General features: G+C 36.7%; 1 protein-coding gene across 1 annotated transcript; it reads left to right on the top strand.

Annotated features, from left to right (window-relative positions):
• The first annotated feature begins 9134 nt into the window (after positions 1-9134).
• On the top strand, positions 9135-17830 carry LOC128520077 (soluble guanylate cyclase 88E-like). The gene is made up of 16 exons (XM_053494099.1): positions 9135-9238; positions 9954-10086; positions 10286-10460; positions 10669-10760; positions 10893-11150; positions 11693-11834; positions 12652-12777; positions 13058-13178; positions 13474-13603; positions 13921-14067; positions 14355-14501; positions 15042-15198; positions 16472-16581; positions 16771-16860; positions 17197-17315; positions 17467-17830. Exons 1-16 carry the CDS (start codon positions 9135-9137, stop codon positions 17828-17830), a joined length of 2415 nt encoding a protein of 804 aa, XP_053350074.1.
• Positions 17831-19953: the final 2123 nt, after the last annotated feature.

Below are 19953 nucleotides of genomic sequence, written 5' to 3'. Positions count from 1 at the left end.
TTTTATGATGATGATGCTAACTAATATATATTTCATAATGTGTGTTGTGAATGGAGCTGCACAAGCACAAGACAAGTTTCTCAGCAATCAATCAGTTAAACGTGTTATTGTATCTTATTAAATATTACATCCATCCTTGCATCCAGGAACCTCTGTAGTCTAACTTTCATTTTAGACTTTCATTCACTTACACACTATAAATATTGTATATAATTGTAAATATTGGTATCCGGTGCACCTCAGCATCTATTTTCTCAATACACATGAGCTACTTCCGTAACAAATATTTATAGACCATTTGTATCTGCAGAAATTCATAACTCGAAAGATCGTACTGTAAGTCGGGGACTACCTGTATCATAAACTGTATTTTGCAAGATAAGTGGTTACACTATCAAAATAGTCAGTTTTACGTAAAATCTTATTTCAGACTGCCAATGAGTTTTAAAAACCAAAAAATAATTATAAATAAACAGTCACTAAACTGCTTGAGTTTATATTTAGATCAGGATCTTGGTAAAGATTTTTTTCTATGTTACATATTTTTACACAGTTAACACTGTCTCTTTTTATGTGATGCAAGCCTGTTCAGAAGTTTTTCTGCAGCCTATGGCTTCTTTCATAAGTAAACAATATATTATGTTATATTACAACTGTTATGTTATAACTATAATGTTTTAACTATTATGAATAATATAAAGACTTACCCCAAGCATATGTATAAGGGAAATGCAATTAAATTAACTGTGCATTCTATATATCTTTTACCTGTTAAAATTATTTAAGTAAGTTCCACAACTATTTTGTGTATGTGCTAGCAAAAAAGAAAGGAAGAAATAAAAGGAGGAAGAGCAGTTGCAAGGATCTATCCTGGATGTTAGGATTCAGTCCATGTCGTGACTCTGTGTGCAGGGTAAAGCCAATAAGAATAAGAAAGCCAATAAGAAAGAAGTATCATGGGATTCACAATAAAAAAAAAACTTTGCACCTTGTGGACTGGGAGTGAGAGAGAGTGGGGGAAATGGCAGAGAATACAGAATAAAATTAGGTATTGAATGCCAGCATATACTAGCTTCAGCCATAGTCGTTCAAAAGACTTCCATTTCCATATTATGAGAATTATCTGTACTGGCATTGTGTAGTCACTTTCCTATTAAACAACTCACTCTGCAAAACCACCTGACACTGGGATTTACATGAACCTTGATCTGCCAATATTGAATTTATATTAGTGTGACTAGAAAGGAGGAGATGAGAGACAGGCTTGGGACAACTCAAAAATTACTTTTACCTTTAGCAATTTTACCATACTATGCACTTATATACACATATATGCCTCTGATAGGACTCTCTCTAGTCAGGACTATGTAGACCTCATTTTGCTCATCTTTATGCTTTCCAAAACTCACTAAAACACAGAACACTTAGCAAACAAATCCCAGTTGTAGATCCTTACCAGTCACCTTTCTTCACTACACCCTCTATTAACACAGCAGTGGTCCACCTGCCCTACTGGATACCTCCACCGCCGGACTTAGGCAAGGGAGCAGTATGACCTGCCTTTGACTTCCCTATGCCCAGAGACAAAATCTCTCACCGCCACAACCTAAATTAATTAATATGAACAAATCCCGTATTTATTCTGCGGAGAGACTGGAGTGGGGCATGGCACAAACTGAGGGTCAAAGCTCATCCCACCAGACAGTATTACAGGGTGAGCCCCCTCTTGATTGTGCACTTTCATGATGGTGGCATACTTAGTCTCTCACAACAAGACCTTGCAGCTGATATACAGCACAGGGCTTTCCACCTCTTTAAGTATGGCCCCAGTTATTTGTTCAATGCATCAGAAGTCAAGAAAGGGGAAAAGAGAAGTCAAGAGAGTGTTAAAATGGTCTGCCACAGAGTGCAGCTTTTATGTGAATTAAAACTTGTTGGCATAGCAATGGGCCTTCATTTTTAGTAAGGTCAGTTAGCGGACTGGTGACATCTGACTAAATGGGCACAGATCTACAATCACGCTACCTTTAGGCTGCAATTACTGTTGTCTTACCAATTTGGGTATGCACCTAGCCATAGCTCAAAGGGAAGTCCAGATACCATACTTCCACCCATCCTATTGCACACAATTTGGATTTGCTATGCACCCTTATAAGAATTAAAATTGGAAGAACCCTGTGGAGGATTTTTCTATGGATAATAGGAGTTCCAGCCAGTTATCTACTGTAAATGGTGAACAGCCTAGTTCACAAACCTCCTAATTATCTTTTGAGAGTTCGATTAAATACTGGTATGGTTTTTAATCTAGTCAGTGAAGAGTGCGTAACATAAACATGATGTCTTGATCAGTCAGAATCTCTTTTGTGATCCTAAACCTGGAGTTTTTAGATTTACCAGCTAACGTACACAACATGACACATACAACCTAAATGTGAAAGCCTAGCCAGTACTACCTGGCCCTGAGAATGTTCAGTGTTTTGTCCTGAACTAAATGCATTGATGTCGGGTGATGGTAAGTTGCCAGAAATAGTATTTACAAAAAGGCTTTTCATGACAAATAACTGGGGCATTTTACCGTTGTTAGAGTGTTCTGCATCACATGTCTTTTATGATCGGTAAAATATCGATCTATTGATCCATCATTTACCCTTTCCCATCCTTCCTCTGTCCCTCAACCACAGAAATTGGGGCACAGAGAAAGGAAGGGAAAAACAGAAACAATTAGAATCAAGAGAAGAGGGAGGGTAAAGAGTAGGGCTTACCTGCTCCTAGATATCCTGCCAGTGGCCCTCTGCCAGCTGGGCTGCCTTTTCTGGTGATGCTGAATAGTGGCACTGGAACTGGAGTCTCAAAAGGATAATTATTGTGTCTATGTCATCCTGCAGTTCCATCTTGAAAAATGTGAAGTGCAATATGGTCACAGTAGCCACCAGGGCAGTTGGTGGACCAAAGCACATGCCAATCGTCTACCTCGGTTTGAGGGCTGCTTCTATGTCATGCAAAGCTTGAGGAAAGCATGATGTTGCATTTGATGAAGGATCTTCATGGTTGCTGTGAATGAGCAGGACTTCATTATGATGGGTCTTCCTCAATCTCCCGGCTATTAGTGTTACACTTTTAGAGCACTGACTAGAAATGAGAGAAGAGAGGCAGGCTTGGCATAATTTAGAAATCAGCTTTTTATTTCTCTTCACCATAATCTTTGCTTTCCAGCAATTTGGATGTACTCTGCCCACTTATACCTCTGTTCTGCTCATCACTCTTTCTCTCTCCCATGTTCTCTCACTCCCCCTTGGTCCTTGACTTGCCCCTCTTTATCTTCTTCACTACTCACTGAAACACAGAACACTCATTAGACAAATTTGGCACACATGTAGGTCCTTATCACTTACTGTACTTTTCCCAGCACTATCCTTCATTCACAAACTGGCACTTGACTATGTCTCCGCCTGCACAATTAGCTCTTGTGATGTTTATGTTTTTCTTACTCAGCTAATGTCACAGCACATCAATCCCAGTGCACACATAGCCTATTCATGCCATCTTATGCAACACGTAAGGGGCAGAGTTTTGTTGTGTGTGATGCATGTAAAAATTATTCTCACTCCAGCTGTAAAATTGACTTTAATTAATTTTATAAAAAACAAATAAATAAGCAAATATTTGTCCTCCCAAGGCTGCTTTTAGGAGAACAAACAGGTGAAAGTGAGTTAGAGCAAAATCTGGACTATAAGGAGAATGCTTTAATACCTCAAAACAAAGTTTTTGCAGAGTGTTGACAGTGTGTGCAGAATTGTGTAAATGTGCATTGTCATGCAAGATCACAATACCCCTGGATAGCAGTTCTCTGTGTTTAATCCAAAGTTTGGGCTTCAGCTCTTCAATAAGCATCTCACTAATGAGCACATTTGAGTGTTTAATTATGATGTTCCAATATTGGCCCTTTAAGCATATTTTTTTTTAGCTGAATGTGAAAAATATGTCATCCCTTAACTTTCCACTGTGCTGAGACCCAGGGGGTGGGGGAAAATGATATTCTTTACCATTTACCCTTCCTTTAAATGTGGTAATAGAGTGCATGCCCAACCCTTTTTTTAAATGGAGGTAAAAAAATGAAATTTTGTCACAGCTACCTGTTTTTGATACTTTGTGTGAAGATAGCCAGATTGGCTCTACCAAGCACTTGGTGACCCTGAGTAGAAGGCTGAACTATCCCTGAGAAGTGATGTTGGGCCAGTAGGATCAATGGTGTTGTCCTCTTTGGTGGCTGAGGGAAGACAGAATAAAAAATCATTTCAGATGCACAGAGGAACTTATTTGTGATAACCTGTGGTGCCCTTTTTATACTCTACCAACTTTTGCATTTGGATGAGTAGAAATAAGGCACCAGTTGTGCTTTGTTATTGTAGCCACATTTTCCAGGTTTTCCACAAATCTGGTGCTAAAACATAGCTGTTCTTTCAGCACCATGCTGGATGACAGTAGTTTCCCCTATGCCAGGGCTGAAGTCCCGCCATCACAACTCCAGTCTCTCTCTCTTTTTAGTATTGCAAAAAATATTATGATGACATTTGGTGATGTTGGATGACATTGGATCATAATTTGTGATAAAATAATAACTACAGTACTCACATGCATGGCAAACATTCATTGTATCTAATTCTCTCTGTATATATTTCTATCAATGTCATACATTAACAGCTATGATTAATATTAATTTTAATAGTAATAGTAATGTTTAAACTAATATTAATAATAGTACATTGCCTGGGTAAAAAAAGAGAAAAGGGTGCACACTAATATTCTGTTGGACTGCTTTTATCTTAAATTATGGCAGACATTAAGTGTGGTATTATTTTAACTATATTTTGCAAGAATAAAACATTGATTTCTGTCCTGAGAGGTAAATTAATAGTTCTATCAGGGAAGAAAATATATTGATGGGATTACCTGGTCATTCTTTACATTCAAGTAGTCAGCTGACTTTATTTTATTGTCACATGATTCTGCAGAGCCTAGCTATGATAAAATGAAGTAACCCAACAATAAGCCTTGAGGCTTGTACAGTGGGCACTATGCATGATGGGTGCATTGCTTTGTTTGCTTTCCTTCTCACACTGACATGCCCATTGTTCTCAAATACAGTGGGGTAAATTTTCCTTTTCCTTTGTTCGAATCTGAAGACTTTTTCTGTTTGGCCTCACTAGACCCAATCCTGTAAGTTATTATGACATTGTGTATGTGAAAAATGCTGAGATTTTACAGTCATTCTTATTTTACTGTAAATGCAATGTAAACAAGTGTTTAAGTGATGTCTATTCGATTTTTTTTATCAATATTTATTTTAAAGATAAGATCAAATATGCCCAACTGCCCAATAAATCAATGTTGTAGAAAGCATCTAATGTAAAACTAATTTTGGTGTTACTGATGTATTGATATGTTCAAATGCTTTCCGACTATAAACTTAGTTAATTGAGCAGTAGTTGGAGCTGTGACAGGTTTGACAGGTGACATGAATTTTTAGCTTGTAAGTTTTTTAAGAATTATATTTTCCATTTATACAATTATCATATTCAGTCTTTGGACTGTCTAAACTTCTTTGATGATTTTTAATGTTTAACATGTTTTACACTGGTTAAAATAAATGACATCTATATTAACCCTGCTCACCTTGGCTTAATTATCCAATTTATCTAATATGAAAATCTATGTTGGATTGCCACCAATAAGTGATCATAAGTACACCCAGCTACAGAATAAACTCACATGATGTTTAAACATGAAATGGATCAGAAAGTGACATAACTGTAGTTCAAAAAATATATATGCCACTCAAACTATGCCAACTTCACATCAAAATCAGTAAAAAGCCTATTCATTTTACTACATTTGCCCCGAATCATTCATTTATCTCCAGATAAATGAATGAATGCAATGTCTGTTTAACCATTACTAACATAAGAACAGAAACCATAATGTTTGTACCTGATCATTTAACAATTAAGCTTTTTCCATTCAAACAAAGAAACTTGCCCAAACATCTTTTGGATCTCACATATGCAGAGAATAGATTGCAAATGATTTGTGTGTCATGGTAAACACCTAGATGGTACCTACATTTTCACACTAACTAAGGATTCTCACACATACACACTTCCAAATATTTTCTTTTCTTTTCTTTCTTAAAAAAAAAAAAAAAAAAAATCTTTCATTTTTTTCTTGTGAAGCTGCTTTGGGACAATGACCATTGTTAAAAGCGCTATATAAATAAAATTGAATGGAATTGAATTGAATTCTATCAATGGATCAAATACATTATTTAGGCTAGTATTAAAGCTTGCTTTATTTGAACCTTAATAACAACTGTAACACATAATGATTACCCAAATTCATCTCAGTAGCAAGCCCAGGGGCAGACTGATATTGTATTATCAAAATGCTTAATCGTTTGCTTTACCTTCTCAAAAAGGAGGGGGGGAGGGCACCTTAATTTAAAGGGAATCTTTGTTCAAAAGTTTCATTGTCATTATTTATAAAACAACAAATTAGTATCATTTATCTTAACATAAAAATAATGCATGGCTTCAGTAAAATGTTTGAGGGCATTGACATTAGACTCATAAGCATTTTTCCACCCACACACAGAAAGCAAGCAGTCTGTGCACACACATATTCTCTCAAACACATTGCATCTACTTTCCCAAGCGTTCTGGATTTGCCTCACAAATAGAGTCACGGAGGATTTTTTTAAGAACAAAAGCGAGACTGTAATGGAGGATTAGTAGAAAGGACTGAAATTGAACTCAGGCATACGTAAATCATGTGCATTCGTTTACCGTGCAAAGCAAGTTATCAGTTCATAATGCATGATTATTATAAAGACAGAAGAAGAATTAGAATAGAGGAAAACTACTCAATCAATCAGTCAGAGCTGAATGTTTGAATGCTACTGAGGAGCTGCAACTGCACTTGTTGTTTCACTTTTCTCTGTTCTTACCTAGAGAATTTAGAGGACAGAGGAGAAAGTGAACTGAAGACTTGCCAAGAACAAAGGAAATAAAAACAGCACAATCATTGCAGCAGCACTTTTAAGTACTTTGAGGGAAAATGAGCACAAACAAACATGACCCACAATTGTCTCTGGCTTTTCAGAAGACCACTAATTGCCTTGTCAAGCTCTTTAGGTATTCCAGAAGACTAAAGGCACAGTTCTGGTTTCCACATTAACCAGCAAAGAAGCATACATACTCTATGTACATTCTTGGAAAATGTGATGTCATTTGTTTTCATGATTTGTAGAACAAATATGTGCCATATGATTTAATTAAGAAGGAAAAAATTAGTGTGATCTTACAAGGTAGATTGAGTTATTTATTCATGCTTAGCTACGGTTTTAGCGCAGCAACAGTGCCCCCTACACCATATTCAAGGTATTACACAGAGAAGCATATTAGAAGCTGCAGAGCAGGTGTATTGGAACATGCTTTATTTTTCCCCGAAATCCTCTTTATGAACCATGTTAAATCCTTAATAAGATTTTTTTTTTTTTTTTTTTGCTATTACAACCAATCGGATGCAACTGTAATAATGTTTAATTAAAAATTCAGTGATGAAAATGTCATTGCAACTCTGTGTGGGGTCTCAATACGTGCTTTTTCACATTCCCGTCCATCTCCCATAAACATGGTGGACTGACTAAAATAAATTGCCCATTGTTGCGAATGAGTGTGTGAATGTGTAATTGCCATGTTAAGTAATAGATCCAATTTAGGGTGTGTAGCCTACCTTACTGCCACTGTTCCTGCAGTAGTGTCTGAATTGTCATGCCTCTTTTGGTCATCAAGGCATAAAATGGAGGATTTAATATATGATATTATATATATATATATATACTCAGCAAAATAAGAAACGTCCTCTGACTTTCAACTGTTTTAACTTTCAGTAAACTTAATGTGTAAATATTTGTATGAACACTAAAAGAGTCAAAATCAAAAGTACCAGTCAGTATCTGGTGTGGCCACCAGCTGCTTGAAGTACTACAGTGCATCTCCTCCTAATGGACTGCCTATTGCGAACAGTCTGAGCACTGATGGAGGGATTGTGAGTTCCTGGTGTGACTCGGGCAGTTGTTGTGGCCATCCTGTACCTGTCACGCAGGTGTGATATTCGGATGTACAGGTGCAGGTGTTATTACACGTGCTTATCCACTGCGAGGATGATCATCTGTCCTTCCTGTCTCCCTGTAGCGCCGTCTTAGGCGTCTAACAGCGCGGACATGGCAATTTATTGCCCTAGCCACATCAGCAGTCCTCATGCCTCCCTGCAGCATGCCTAATGCACGTTCACGCAGATGAGCAGGGACCCTGGGCATCTTTCTTTGGGTGTTTTTCACTGTCGGTAGACAAGTCTCTTTAGTGTCCTGCGTTTTTAGAACTGTGACCTTAAATGCCTACTTTCTGTAAGCTGTTAAGGTCTTAACGACCATTCCACAGGTGCATATTAATTAATTGATTATGGTTAATTGAACATGCATGGAAAACATTGTTTAAACCCTTTACAATGAAAATCTGTAAAGTTATTTGGATTTTTACAACATTATTGTTGAAATACACAGTCATGAAAAAGGGACGTTTCTTTTTTGCTGAGTATATATATATATATATAAAATATCAGCTGGCCTTACATAATGAGGTCTGGAAGTTTAATGCTTTCCATACCTGCCACTAACACACCTCAGCTCTCCTGTTGAGGCCTGTTTTAGCTCACCATGTCTATTGCTCTGATAGAGGAGTGTGTGAAGTGCTTCAAGTGCCAGAAACAGGTGTTGGGCAGAGAGATAGAGCCAGTAAGCTTTAGCCTCTGCCAGTCGCAACTTTGCAGTGCATGGAACTGAGGACAGGTAATAAATGGCTACAAACTATACTCATCTGGCTATACATACATTTACACATTTATCAGGCATTCTTACTGTACATGACTTAATAATCTTAATTTTTTATGAACATTTTACCACTGATTTATGTATTCTGAGTTTCAGGAAGAGTGTGTAAAATCTTAGGACTAATCCCGGATATATTTAACCCTACTCTGTCAGTGGAGGCAGAGGTCAGGAGATCCTAAACCCTCTGAAAATGTATGGCCTGTATCTGGAAGCAGTAAATGACTACATTAATGAGTCCTATGGGGAGGATGTTTGGAGGCTGATCGAGGCCCGGGCGGAGATTCCTCACCTCAAGTTTGTACGTCACCAAATGTATAAGTAAGTCTCAGTCAGTCTCAGTAGAGTGAGAATAACAATTTTAAGCATTTGTATTATATGCAAGTGTGGGTAAAAGCTGTGAAATGATACAAGGCAAAGTGAAGAATAAATGTATGACATGTCAGGTTGCAATAAGGATCCTTCTTTATTGACTAGAAACATTATGTCAAAACATTAAGAAATGGGGGAAAATGTAGATATGTAATCTAGTACATTGCATAAACACATTTAGACTTGATTTTGACTATAACATAAAAGATGTTTCTAATCTCTTTTGAATCCTTTGAGCATTTTTTTATCCTTTCAGCTGGAATCTTTGGGCTTTAAATCTTTCTTTTTTAAATAAGATTTTATATTTTAATCTGCATTCAAATCATAAAGCTTTTTTGTTGATATGATTTGGAATTTATCTTATAGCAGGATGCAAGCACACTTTTTTTATCATGTTGGACTTGTACCTGTTTTACTGTGCAAAATAAAAGGAAATATTTCACCAGAAACTAGTTTGGCTACATGACCTACAGTATACGTACAGTATGTGTGCATGTATTTGTGTTTGATACAAGATGTTTTAATTGAGGAGTGAGACTTTATTTCTCAGGTTTTTTACAACTTACAATATAAACACAGAGTAATATATTCATTGGTTATTACACATTGTTAAAGAGAAACACTTCAATATATTTTCTAGTGATAATTTGATCCTTCGTCTGGCTAAAGCAGCTGGGGAGGTTTTGGGAAAGACCCATGATGAGCTGATGTATGCCTTTGGAGTCTATATGGTGAAACGAATAGGAAACTATGGCTATGAAAGGATTCTCAAGGTGAATGTAAAGCAATCAACAGATTAAAACCTCCAAATTAAATAATCTTTTACGTCATTCATAATTAAATAGAAATAGGCAAATCTTCACATTTATAGCTCAAGCAACAAAAAATGTACTCAAATATTCATATTATACATTAGACAAGTCCCAACCTACCCCCTTCTTTCACCTGTGCAACTGTTTCTACATGGTATAGGTGTTGGGTCGTAATGTACGAGACTTCATCAACGAGCTGGATAACTTGCATGAGTATTTCCGCTTTTCATTCCCCAAAGTGCAACCACCCAGCTTCTGTGTTGAAGAAGAATGTGAGACAAGTCTGACACTGCATTATCGCTCCACCAGAAAGGGCTTTACTCAGTTTGTCAAAGGTAATCATACACTCAAGCCTAAGCCGGGTGTGAAAGTTAATGCAATATCTCTGCAGATTGCATGGAACACATTTTTTTTTGTAATCAGTGACTGAAAAACAGAAGCATGTAATGAGATGCAAGGTGGGTATGATTAAAGTAAAGATGTTGATGATTCTTTACATTGTTTCTACTATTAGTCAGATTTTTTTGTCATGCATTTCTGTAGGGCAACTCTCTCAAGTGGGCCGTCAATTTTACAACACAGATATCGAAGTGGAGATTTTGTCTAAAGAGGAAACAGAGAAAATGACATATGTAGTAAGTGTCTTTAAGGGGAAATCAGCCTTTGATCAAACATGCATAGGATCTGCAATAGCTAAAAACATTTCAAATGAAAAATTCCTTTTTAATTTAATTGGTCTAACAGTGTTCACCTCAATACTTCTGCAGGTGTACAAGATGAACTTTGACAATGCTGCATTTAAGCACCGCATGCCCCAGCAGAAAACAGCACCAGGTTACGAAAAGCTTCCTATGAAAAGGGGAATATTCTTTGACATGTTCCCCTTTAGTGTGATCTTCCGTAGAGACATGACTATGTATCGCATTGGAGATGGCCTGAAGGAAGTGTTCTCAGATCTGCAAGGTAAAAAGGTCAACGAGGAGTTCACTCTGGTGCGGCCCATGTTGGAATTTAGCTGGGACAATGTAAGTAGGTCAGGCAGTTATGTGTGTTTTAGCTGAGTAGATACTTTCTATTAAATAATGTAAAATGTGCTAAAGTGACATTTAGTAATTTATGAAGTCTCGGCTACTTAGTTTATGTACAGATTTGAGAGGCTGAGCAATAAAATAAAACATAACTGATCCATTCAAAACATTTAAAAGATTATAAACAATGTACATTATGAAGAGAAGACATTTAGTTAGAATGTCGATGCAAAAAGATACTTAGCCACTTAAGTCAGACACCACTATAACCTTTATTTATTGATCATGTCCAAAGAAATTGGAGGAATTGAATTTACCATCTATCTCCCATCTTCCTCTGTCACAAATCACCAACATTGAAAGAGATAGATAGGTAAAACCTTGCCATATAACAGTTAACAGATGACTACATTGTCTGTTAGATTACAAGAGAACCCCCTGAAGGCTAGAGACGTGTGTAGATTACAGGATGTGTTTTATCAAACACCATTTTGTATCTGTAGTGAGCGGCAAAATACACACTGTGCGTTCTCTTTCAGATCTGCACTCACCTCAACAATGTGTTTGAGCTGCTGTCAAAAGCAGTTGTAGAGAGCAAGCAGAAGGTCAACATCCCTAAACTCAGCAAAGAAGAGCCGGAGGAAAAAGAGGAGAGTCAGAAGCCAAAAAAGGAAGAAAGAGGTACAGATTTGCTGTCAGTTTTGCTTTAATCTGACTGAAGTATGATGAATATTTTAGTACAATTGACAATATTTTCACACTTCATCACACTAGTTCTAAATTGTTCATGGTAAGAAGTAATAAAGTCCACTACAAAGTAGAGTTTTTAAAAAAACTTTTTTATATGTTCAATATTTTACAATATTTAAAAGCTGTGAGACTTGCTTAATGAATAACCCATTTGCTCAATATTTCACATTATATTAATACCGTATAGTTCCTTCAAATGTTGATACATTTCTATCTTATACACATAGGGCAAGTTATGACCTTTTAATGACCAATATCCAAGATATTGGCAGAGGCCAATGGTGACCATTGTAGGCCAGACACACTCTGGGCAATTTGGGAATGACAAATAGCCTTTGGCCTGTGAGAGTAACCCAGAGTACCTCCACTCACACAGACCCCGAGGCGGAAATTGAACCTGGACCCTGGAAGTGCAAGGCAACATTGCTAACCACTACACCACCATGTTGCTATACATAGCTGTATACAGGGTCGTGGGTAGCCTGGAGCCTATCTCAGAAGACCTAGGGCATGAGGCGGGGTACACTCTGGACAGACTACATAAGTTGCAACTACACAGTATTTGAGAGAACAGTTCGAAAGGAATTCAGACAAGTAGCCTATACACAGAATACACTATAAACTATAAACATGTGCTATAAACTGTATTACAAATATATCATAATAACCATTACGAATCATACATAAACACTGGCAAACTTCCAGCTACTGACTAATAATAAATTAATGTGCTAATGTGCTCCTTCAGACATTAAGGCAATGGATGAGTTAAAAGGAGCTAATCAGGAGTACAGCAGTGCTCTGACCCAGTACAACAGCTCAGCAAACTCTGTAGGAGAAGACATTGAACTGCTTGCCTTCCAGACCGTCACAGGTTAGATGTGATATTTACAGATCCACTCACAGTCACTCTTATCAGTACAAATTAATAGAGGAATAAAGGATTGTCTTCCTAATATTTTTTTACAGATTCAAATGTATTACTAGATGCGATACATAAACAAAGTTTTAATAATAATACCCCAAATAATGACACCTTTAATTTTGTTTAACTAACACTAGTGTCAGGTCATCATGTTTAAAAAAAAAAATTATATTCTGACTACTTAGAAGCGATTTTGACTGACTCAGTTACTCTTCTATTTCATATTTAGGCAAGTGCAGTGAAACTATATTTGAGGACATGCGAGAGCCACCTAAAAAGCCTCTTCATCTGAAGGGTCAGATGAAATATGTGCCCCAGTGGGATTCACTCATCTTCCTTGGCACACCCATGTAAGCTTTAAATATATATACTGTATCATGCTTGTAGTATAGCAACATAGCTTGGCCAATATTCTTGAAGTAATTTAGAGCAGTCAGTAGCCTGTCAACAGTCAATAGTCAGATCAAATTAGAAACCAGCACTAAAGCTTTAATATCACTTGGTTTATCTTTATAGATGTCCAATTTAATTATCTAGACTTGTCTGATCAAACACAATATAAGGTCAAACCTAAACAAGCATCAATCAAACATTCATAAAAATCATTTACTCCATATTAAAACTTCTCCAATTTCCTATTTTTAGCATTGAGACGGTGGAGGACATGATTAAAATGGGCGTTTATGTCAATGACCTAAACCTGCATGACTCTAGCAGAGAGCTCATCCTGGCAGGAACTCAGCAATCAGCCGAGCTGCAGCTGGCTCTGGACCAGGTACACACAGCATGTTCTCAAAAGTAGTGGCACTTAGCATTTCCTGCCAATACTCTACAAAACATTATATATTAGCAAATAAATGATATGCGAACTAATAAAAATATTTTATACACATTTCTAAGTGTATAATATTTTATACACACACTAAATGCTTTAAATCATGTTAGATTATTGGGAGATTATTTTCCTTATTCCAAGAAATAAACTTTAAGCATTAGCTCCCAAAAAGCAGAACAATGTAAGAGGGAAAATAAGAAAAATTACTTAATAAAATTTGAGCTATTGTCCCAGGAGAATGTCTGCTGTCTATACAGGAGCAACAGAAATATGGTCAGCTACAAGAGATCATTAAGAAACTGGATGAGGAGAAGAAGAGAGGAGACTCTCTGCTGTACGCTATGATACCAAAAGCTGTGGCTGACCGACTGCGCAAAGGCATCACAGCACTAGAGACCTGTCAAGTAGCATGCACATGCGCACACACACACATACACACACACACACATGCACACACAAACACACACACACACACACACACACACACACAATGCCTGTCAGGCTAATTAGCTGGCTAACCTTTGCATAATTTACATAACAGTCTTTGTCCCTTGCCAGCACAATGTGCTCATCAGATACTCTGTCTAAATAATCTTCATTTCCTGATAAACAATAAATGTGCATCTCAGTATAATCCTGCTATTTGTAGTTCATGGCTGATTGATTTTTTTTCTGTGGCTCTGTTATCCAGGTTTTCCCAGATGTGACCATCCTATTTAGTGACGTGGTCAAATTTAATGAAATCTGTATCCACATCACTCCCATGCAAGTGGTGGACATGCTCAATGAGATATACATCGTCTTCGATACCCTCAGTGAAAAACACAATGTGTATAAGGTAAAAAAAAAAAAAAAAGTTTGTAAATGAAGACAAGGCACCTCTTTATTGTTTCTGGTCAATTTAGAGTATCTTGGCATCACCGATCAACAAACCAATCAACAGTTATTGGCAAACCATAATTGTATCTTTACCCAACCGTTTTATACAGGTGGCTCAGCAGGAAGTGTTGATCCCTCACAGCTACAGGGTTTAGGGAGCAATACTAAGCTCAGTATACTCTCTGTTTAGAGTTTCAGATTGTATTAGTATGTCTACATGAGTTCCCTCTAAGTTTCCTCTTTTTTTCTAAAACACATAAGTAAATAAATTGGTGACTCTTCATTAGTATGTATATGGGCGACCCTGAAAAAAATAATAGTGTGTGGGTGAGATGCTAATATGGACAAAAATCCCTTTAAGGGTGCAGTCCTGCCTTTCATGACTCATGAGCCACCATTATTTTGCAGAAAAATAGCAGGAATATAAAAGTTGAATGAATGTTAATTATTCTTGGGTTTATGAGAATAACCAGGGCACTTTGATGTACATTATTACTAGGTGGAGACTATAAGAGATGCGTACATGGTGGTGGCTGGAGTGCCTAATAAGACAACATTTCATGCTCATCATATTTGTGACATGGCTCTGGACATGCTGAGCTCCATTGATCACCTCAAAGACCCTTCTACCGGGGATAACATTCAGATTCGTGTTGGTAGGTATACGATATATATATCAATTTACAAAATGCGAAGTAAGCGTACAGAAGAAGAATCACAATCAAATTAATATTTGGTGTGACTACATTTTGGCTAGCATCAATTCTTACACTTGTCCACTTGCTTAACGGATTTTGTAGGATCAGAGTCAGATGTATGATTAACAAATTATATCAAGCATAATTTGTAGAAATATATCCATTAACTGAAACAGAAACAGCTGTATAGGAGGAATAAAATTAGGTGAGCTAGGCTCTGCTACTAAGGTAAGGTTACGAAAGACTTTTGTCTTAAAAGTTTTATGTCACAGGTCACATGGCAAGATTAAGCACAGCAACAAGACACAAGGTAAGTTACCCTGCCTCAGCAAGGTCTCTCCCACGCAATGATTTCAAAGAAGACTGAGGTTTCAAGATGTGCTGTTCAAGCTATTTTGAAGAAGCACAAAGAAATGGGCGAAGTTGAGGACACCAAATTTATTCTGAGTAATAGCAGCAGGAACCACTAGAACCACAGAGCCTCGATCTCAACACCACTGAGTCTGCTGGGATTACATAAAGAGACAGAAGGATTTGAGGTAGCCTATATCAACAGAAGATCGTGGATAGCTATCAGTCAAAAGTTTGGACACATGTTTAGGGTTATTTTCTACATTCTAGAACAATACTTGAATTTTTTTTTTCAAAACTATGATATAACACATATGGCATTATGTAATTAAGTAACAACATTAAGGCACAAAGGTCAGCTGAAATAGTTCTTGCAAGAACAGTATTGTCAAGAGCATTTGCAAAACCCAACAAGCATTATAATAAAACTGGCTCTCATGCAGACCTTTTCAGGCACACGAGACCAAAACATACCCATACTGCAGATGAGAAGTTTGTTCAGAGTCACCAGCCTCAAAAATCACCAACTTTAAGCACCTTAGGAGTCGTTATGCAAGCTTTAAAGAGCATAAGTAGCAGATACAGCTTAATATCAACTGTTCAAAGGAGATTGTTGCATATGTTGGATGCCTTTAGCATTGTTTTACAATGTAGAAAAAAATAGACCATTGAATGAGAAGGTGTATCCAAAACTGTATGACTGGTAGTGGTAGTCATGTATCAATGTTCTATTCATCTGTTATTCATTAGTCATTTAATTGGTCTCTCTTTCAAGGTCATGTTCAAATTTGCAGCATAGTTTTAAAAATATACTTTCTTAAAAGAAATTAGAAATTATCAATGAGAGGTTGATTGACTGCATCTCTGGTGTCCCTCAAAGGAATCCACTCTGGTATGGTGGTTGCAGGGGTAGTGGGACTGAAGATGCCACGCTACTGTCTGTTTGGGGACACAGTGAACACTGCCTCTCGCATGGAGTCCAATGGTGTGGTAAGAGGTTATATAAAGGTGTATGTGGTACCATAAGTATTTATTCATTTATAAATTACAAGACAAGCCAGCAGGAAGCAACGTAGCAGGCCCCAGGACAAACAAAGGATTAAGAATGTTAATCATGTTAATTTGAACCGGGAGTTATAAATGGGTGTTTTGTTTATCAGTGTCTTCCTATGTGATTAGGGGATGCAAATCCACATTAGCCAAACCACCAAGGACCATTTGGAGCATGAGCCATATATCATTGAAGAAAGAGGCAAGATTTTTGTAAAGGTATATATTACTCTACACTCCCATTCAGTCAACGCAACAAAGAATAAATTCCTAATGTATATAAAGTATGTGTCTTTCACGCAGTATTACATTTACATTTAGGCATTTGGCAGACGCTCTTATCCAAAGCAACTTACAAAAAGTGCTTTAATGTTTACATAATTGGATACATACTTACACTGGGTTAACTAGGTTAATAACTAAGCCTAGTAACTAGGTATTACCATTGAATATGTTTAAATTTCAAATACACCAGACACTATTTATTATTAAAGTAGCTTGAAAATTTGTATTTGTTATGAATATATAAACTCACAAATAATAATTATGATTAAGGGAAAGGGCTACATGAAGACATATTGGTTGAAAGGGAAGAAGGACCTGTCATTTAAAACCCCAGCTGAGCTTCGGTACAGTAGTGAACAGAAAGACTTAGAGGATCAAAGCTCTAATGGGTAAGTATACAATGCAGTAATTAATAGAATCATTACAATAATCATAACAAAGACAGCAAACTCAGTTGCACAATTGTATTACCACAGGTTACTTTTTGTTTCCTGTAACAATGTACATTTCCCGTCTCTTTCCTTTTTACCGGTGGTTCAGTTCAACTTGTACCAATACCAAGCATTCTAACTCTAACCTAAACATACCCAACGAGGAGCATGCAGAGGGGAACCCCACCCCTATGGACCTGCAACCTGACACACTCCCAACATTAGGGGGCACCACAGAGTCCACTGTGGCCACTAATAAGCCTCAGGACAATGAGAAGTTTAAAAAGACAAAGAACAACAAAGACGGCCAGGGAGAAAATGCTCCAGATAATTCACAGGAGAGTTCTCCCCCTGCTGGTAGCCAGATGAAGGAAGCCCCTGCACTCAATAACAAAAAGCATAGCTTCAGGAAGAAGTGTGCACGGCTACCAGCAAGTCTGCCCATGCGCAGTGCAGCTTGCACCCTTCTGTGAGATGCAAGCAATCCTTCGATCTGTAGTTTATACCAGACTGATCTTCTAAAAGCCTTGCCACACTGAGAGAACAAACTCTAGAACCAGCTTAACTCAAGTTTTGAAATTCTTTAATTTTTTTAACATAAATTAGGAGAACTGAACTACAGAATAAGATATATGATGTTTCTATATAGCAGTAGGAGAAGGAAAACTGGCTTTTGTGGGATTTATGGTGCACTTTTAAAGAAGTATGTTAGCATACCAACTGTTTTCATGGCATGACAGACACCTGAATTCACAATAAAGATAAAGCATTTATAGATGGAAAGTAAGATGGAATTAAGTTTTATGCTCGTACAAATATGGAGTTAGTGGTTGGTGGAAATTAATAAGATGAACAAATACAGTATATTAAAATCTTATAGATGCGTAATTAAATCCACAGTATACTCAGACGGCAAGCTGTGTTACATTTACATAATAAATGTTAAAGAGAGCCATATGCTGCTATTGTTATGAGAAGAGAGGTGCTTTCTTTTAGCTAGGGTTTCAGACATTTAGCATTGTGCTTTCAAGGCCGATACATTGAGCCTTGATACCATGATTTCCTTCCCATAAGCTCTCATGGTAGAATGGTAAGGCACATGTCAAGGTCTGAAAAATGTATTTTTGTATACTGTGCACTCCTTGGATTCCAGTGCATTATTCTAATCAGCTTATGTGTACAGTATGTACATTTACATGTTTTCAGATTAATTTATGTCTATATGAAAATACAGTAATAAGTAATGTAATAGCTGTGGTATGGTAAACTTGCATCAAACCTCCATTGCATTTGTTTTGTCTTTGCTTTATCCTATGTAAAAGAGTGTGTTGCGATTGTTCAGCTGCTTTTAAGTATGGATATTTGTGAACAACATTGTTTATAATTTTTAATCACTATAACATTTTATGCCTTTTGCTGTTTGATGAATTAATAAAATCTGAAAAACCTGAAGTTGTATCTACAAGTGTATACAATCGTGTGTACAATCATCCCATAAAGTATATATAAATGTTTTAGATTATAAACGTGTGCACACACAAACACACACAAACAGAAAAATTATCTTTGTAATTGTGGGAAATATGGTACTGGCAAAAAAAATCAAACATATATAATTCATTTGCAACTCAACAACACAAAATAAATATGATGACGTCTCTTGGTTGGCCTTGGTTACCTAGATTGTACGAGTGCTTCCTCTCTTGGCAGTTCAGGTAAATTGAAAACATGCCGAGGTAAGCAAAACATGGGCCTCGATCAAGTCATATCTCTTTCACTAAGAACACATACATGTAGTCATGTCAGATGTCACTCTTTGATAAAGAGGAAGTCATCAGGAAACCAAGTAAGCAACACTTCCTGTCTGTTGTCATGGAGAAAAACCTAATTCCGCAGTTACCCTGACTCTCCCTGCACTACTGTTCTGTTTCATAGTCAGAGAATTATTCTTATCTCAAATAAGCATTAAACAAGAATCATCTTGTTGCTTATGCATTATAAAAAAAAACAACATTTAATTTATATTATATATTTAATTAAAAATATATATATATTTCCAAAGAAATAACAAATAACATATTTTTAGGCTACCCTGGTCTGAATTAAATTGGACTATTATGATATCACTTCTTTTAATCTCTTAAACTAATTCCAAAATATATTTATATATATATAACATCTTAGATAGATTTTATTTTACATCTCATATACATTTGCAGTTATGATATATAACAGTTGACTGTCCACTAGCAGAAATATAGTCTAAACTGAACCAACGTTTCAGATTTGAGAACTGTCTGCAGTTGTGTAGCACTGATTTGATAATTAGAGTTGTGTTTAAGTTGACCCCAAGTCTGCAAACAATTTCTGGCTAATGACCAAATCCAACCAGATTGATTCTAGTCCAGATGGCAGTAATTCAGATACAGATAGATAAGCATTCGTCTTTGGACTTTGTCTAAGCTGTACCACTTTGCACACACGTACGTTTTTTTTTTTTTCTAAATAAGGGAGATTAAACTGGGCATTTTAGTAGCACTTATTGATACTGACATTTTAATAATAATTATACATAGTATATTTGAGGTGTGGTATA

Source organism: Clarias gariepinus, chromosome 4 (assembly GCF_024256425.1).
Source record: "Clarias gariepinus isolate MV-2021 ecotype Netherlands chromosome 4, CGAR_prim_01v2, whole genome shotgun sequence".
Lineage (NCBI taxonomy): Eukaryota > Metazoa > Chordata > Actinopteri > Siluriformes > Clariidae > Clarias > Clarias gariepinus.
This window is presented reverse-complemented; position numbering and strand designations above follow the sequence as displayed.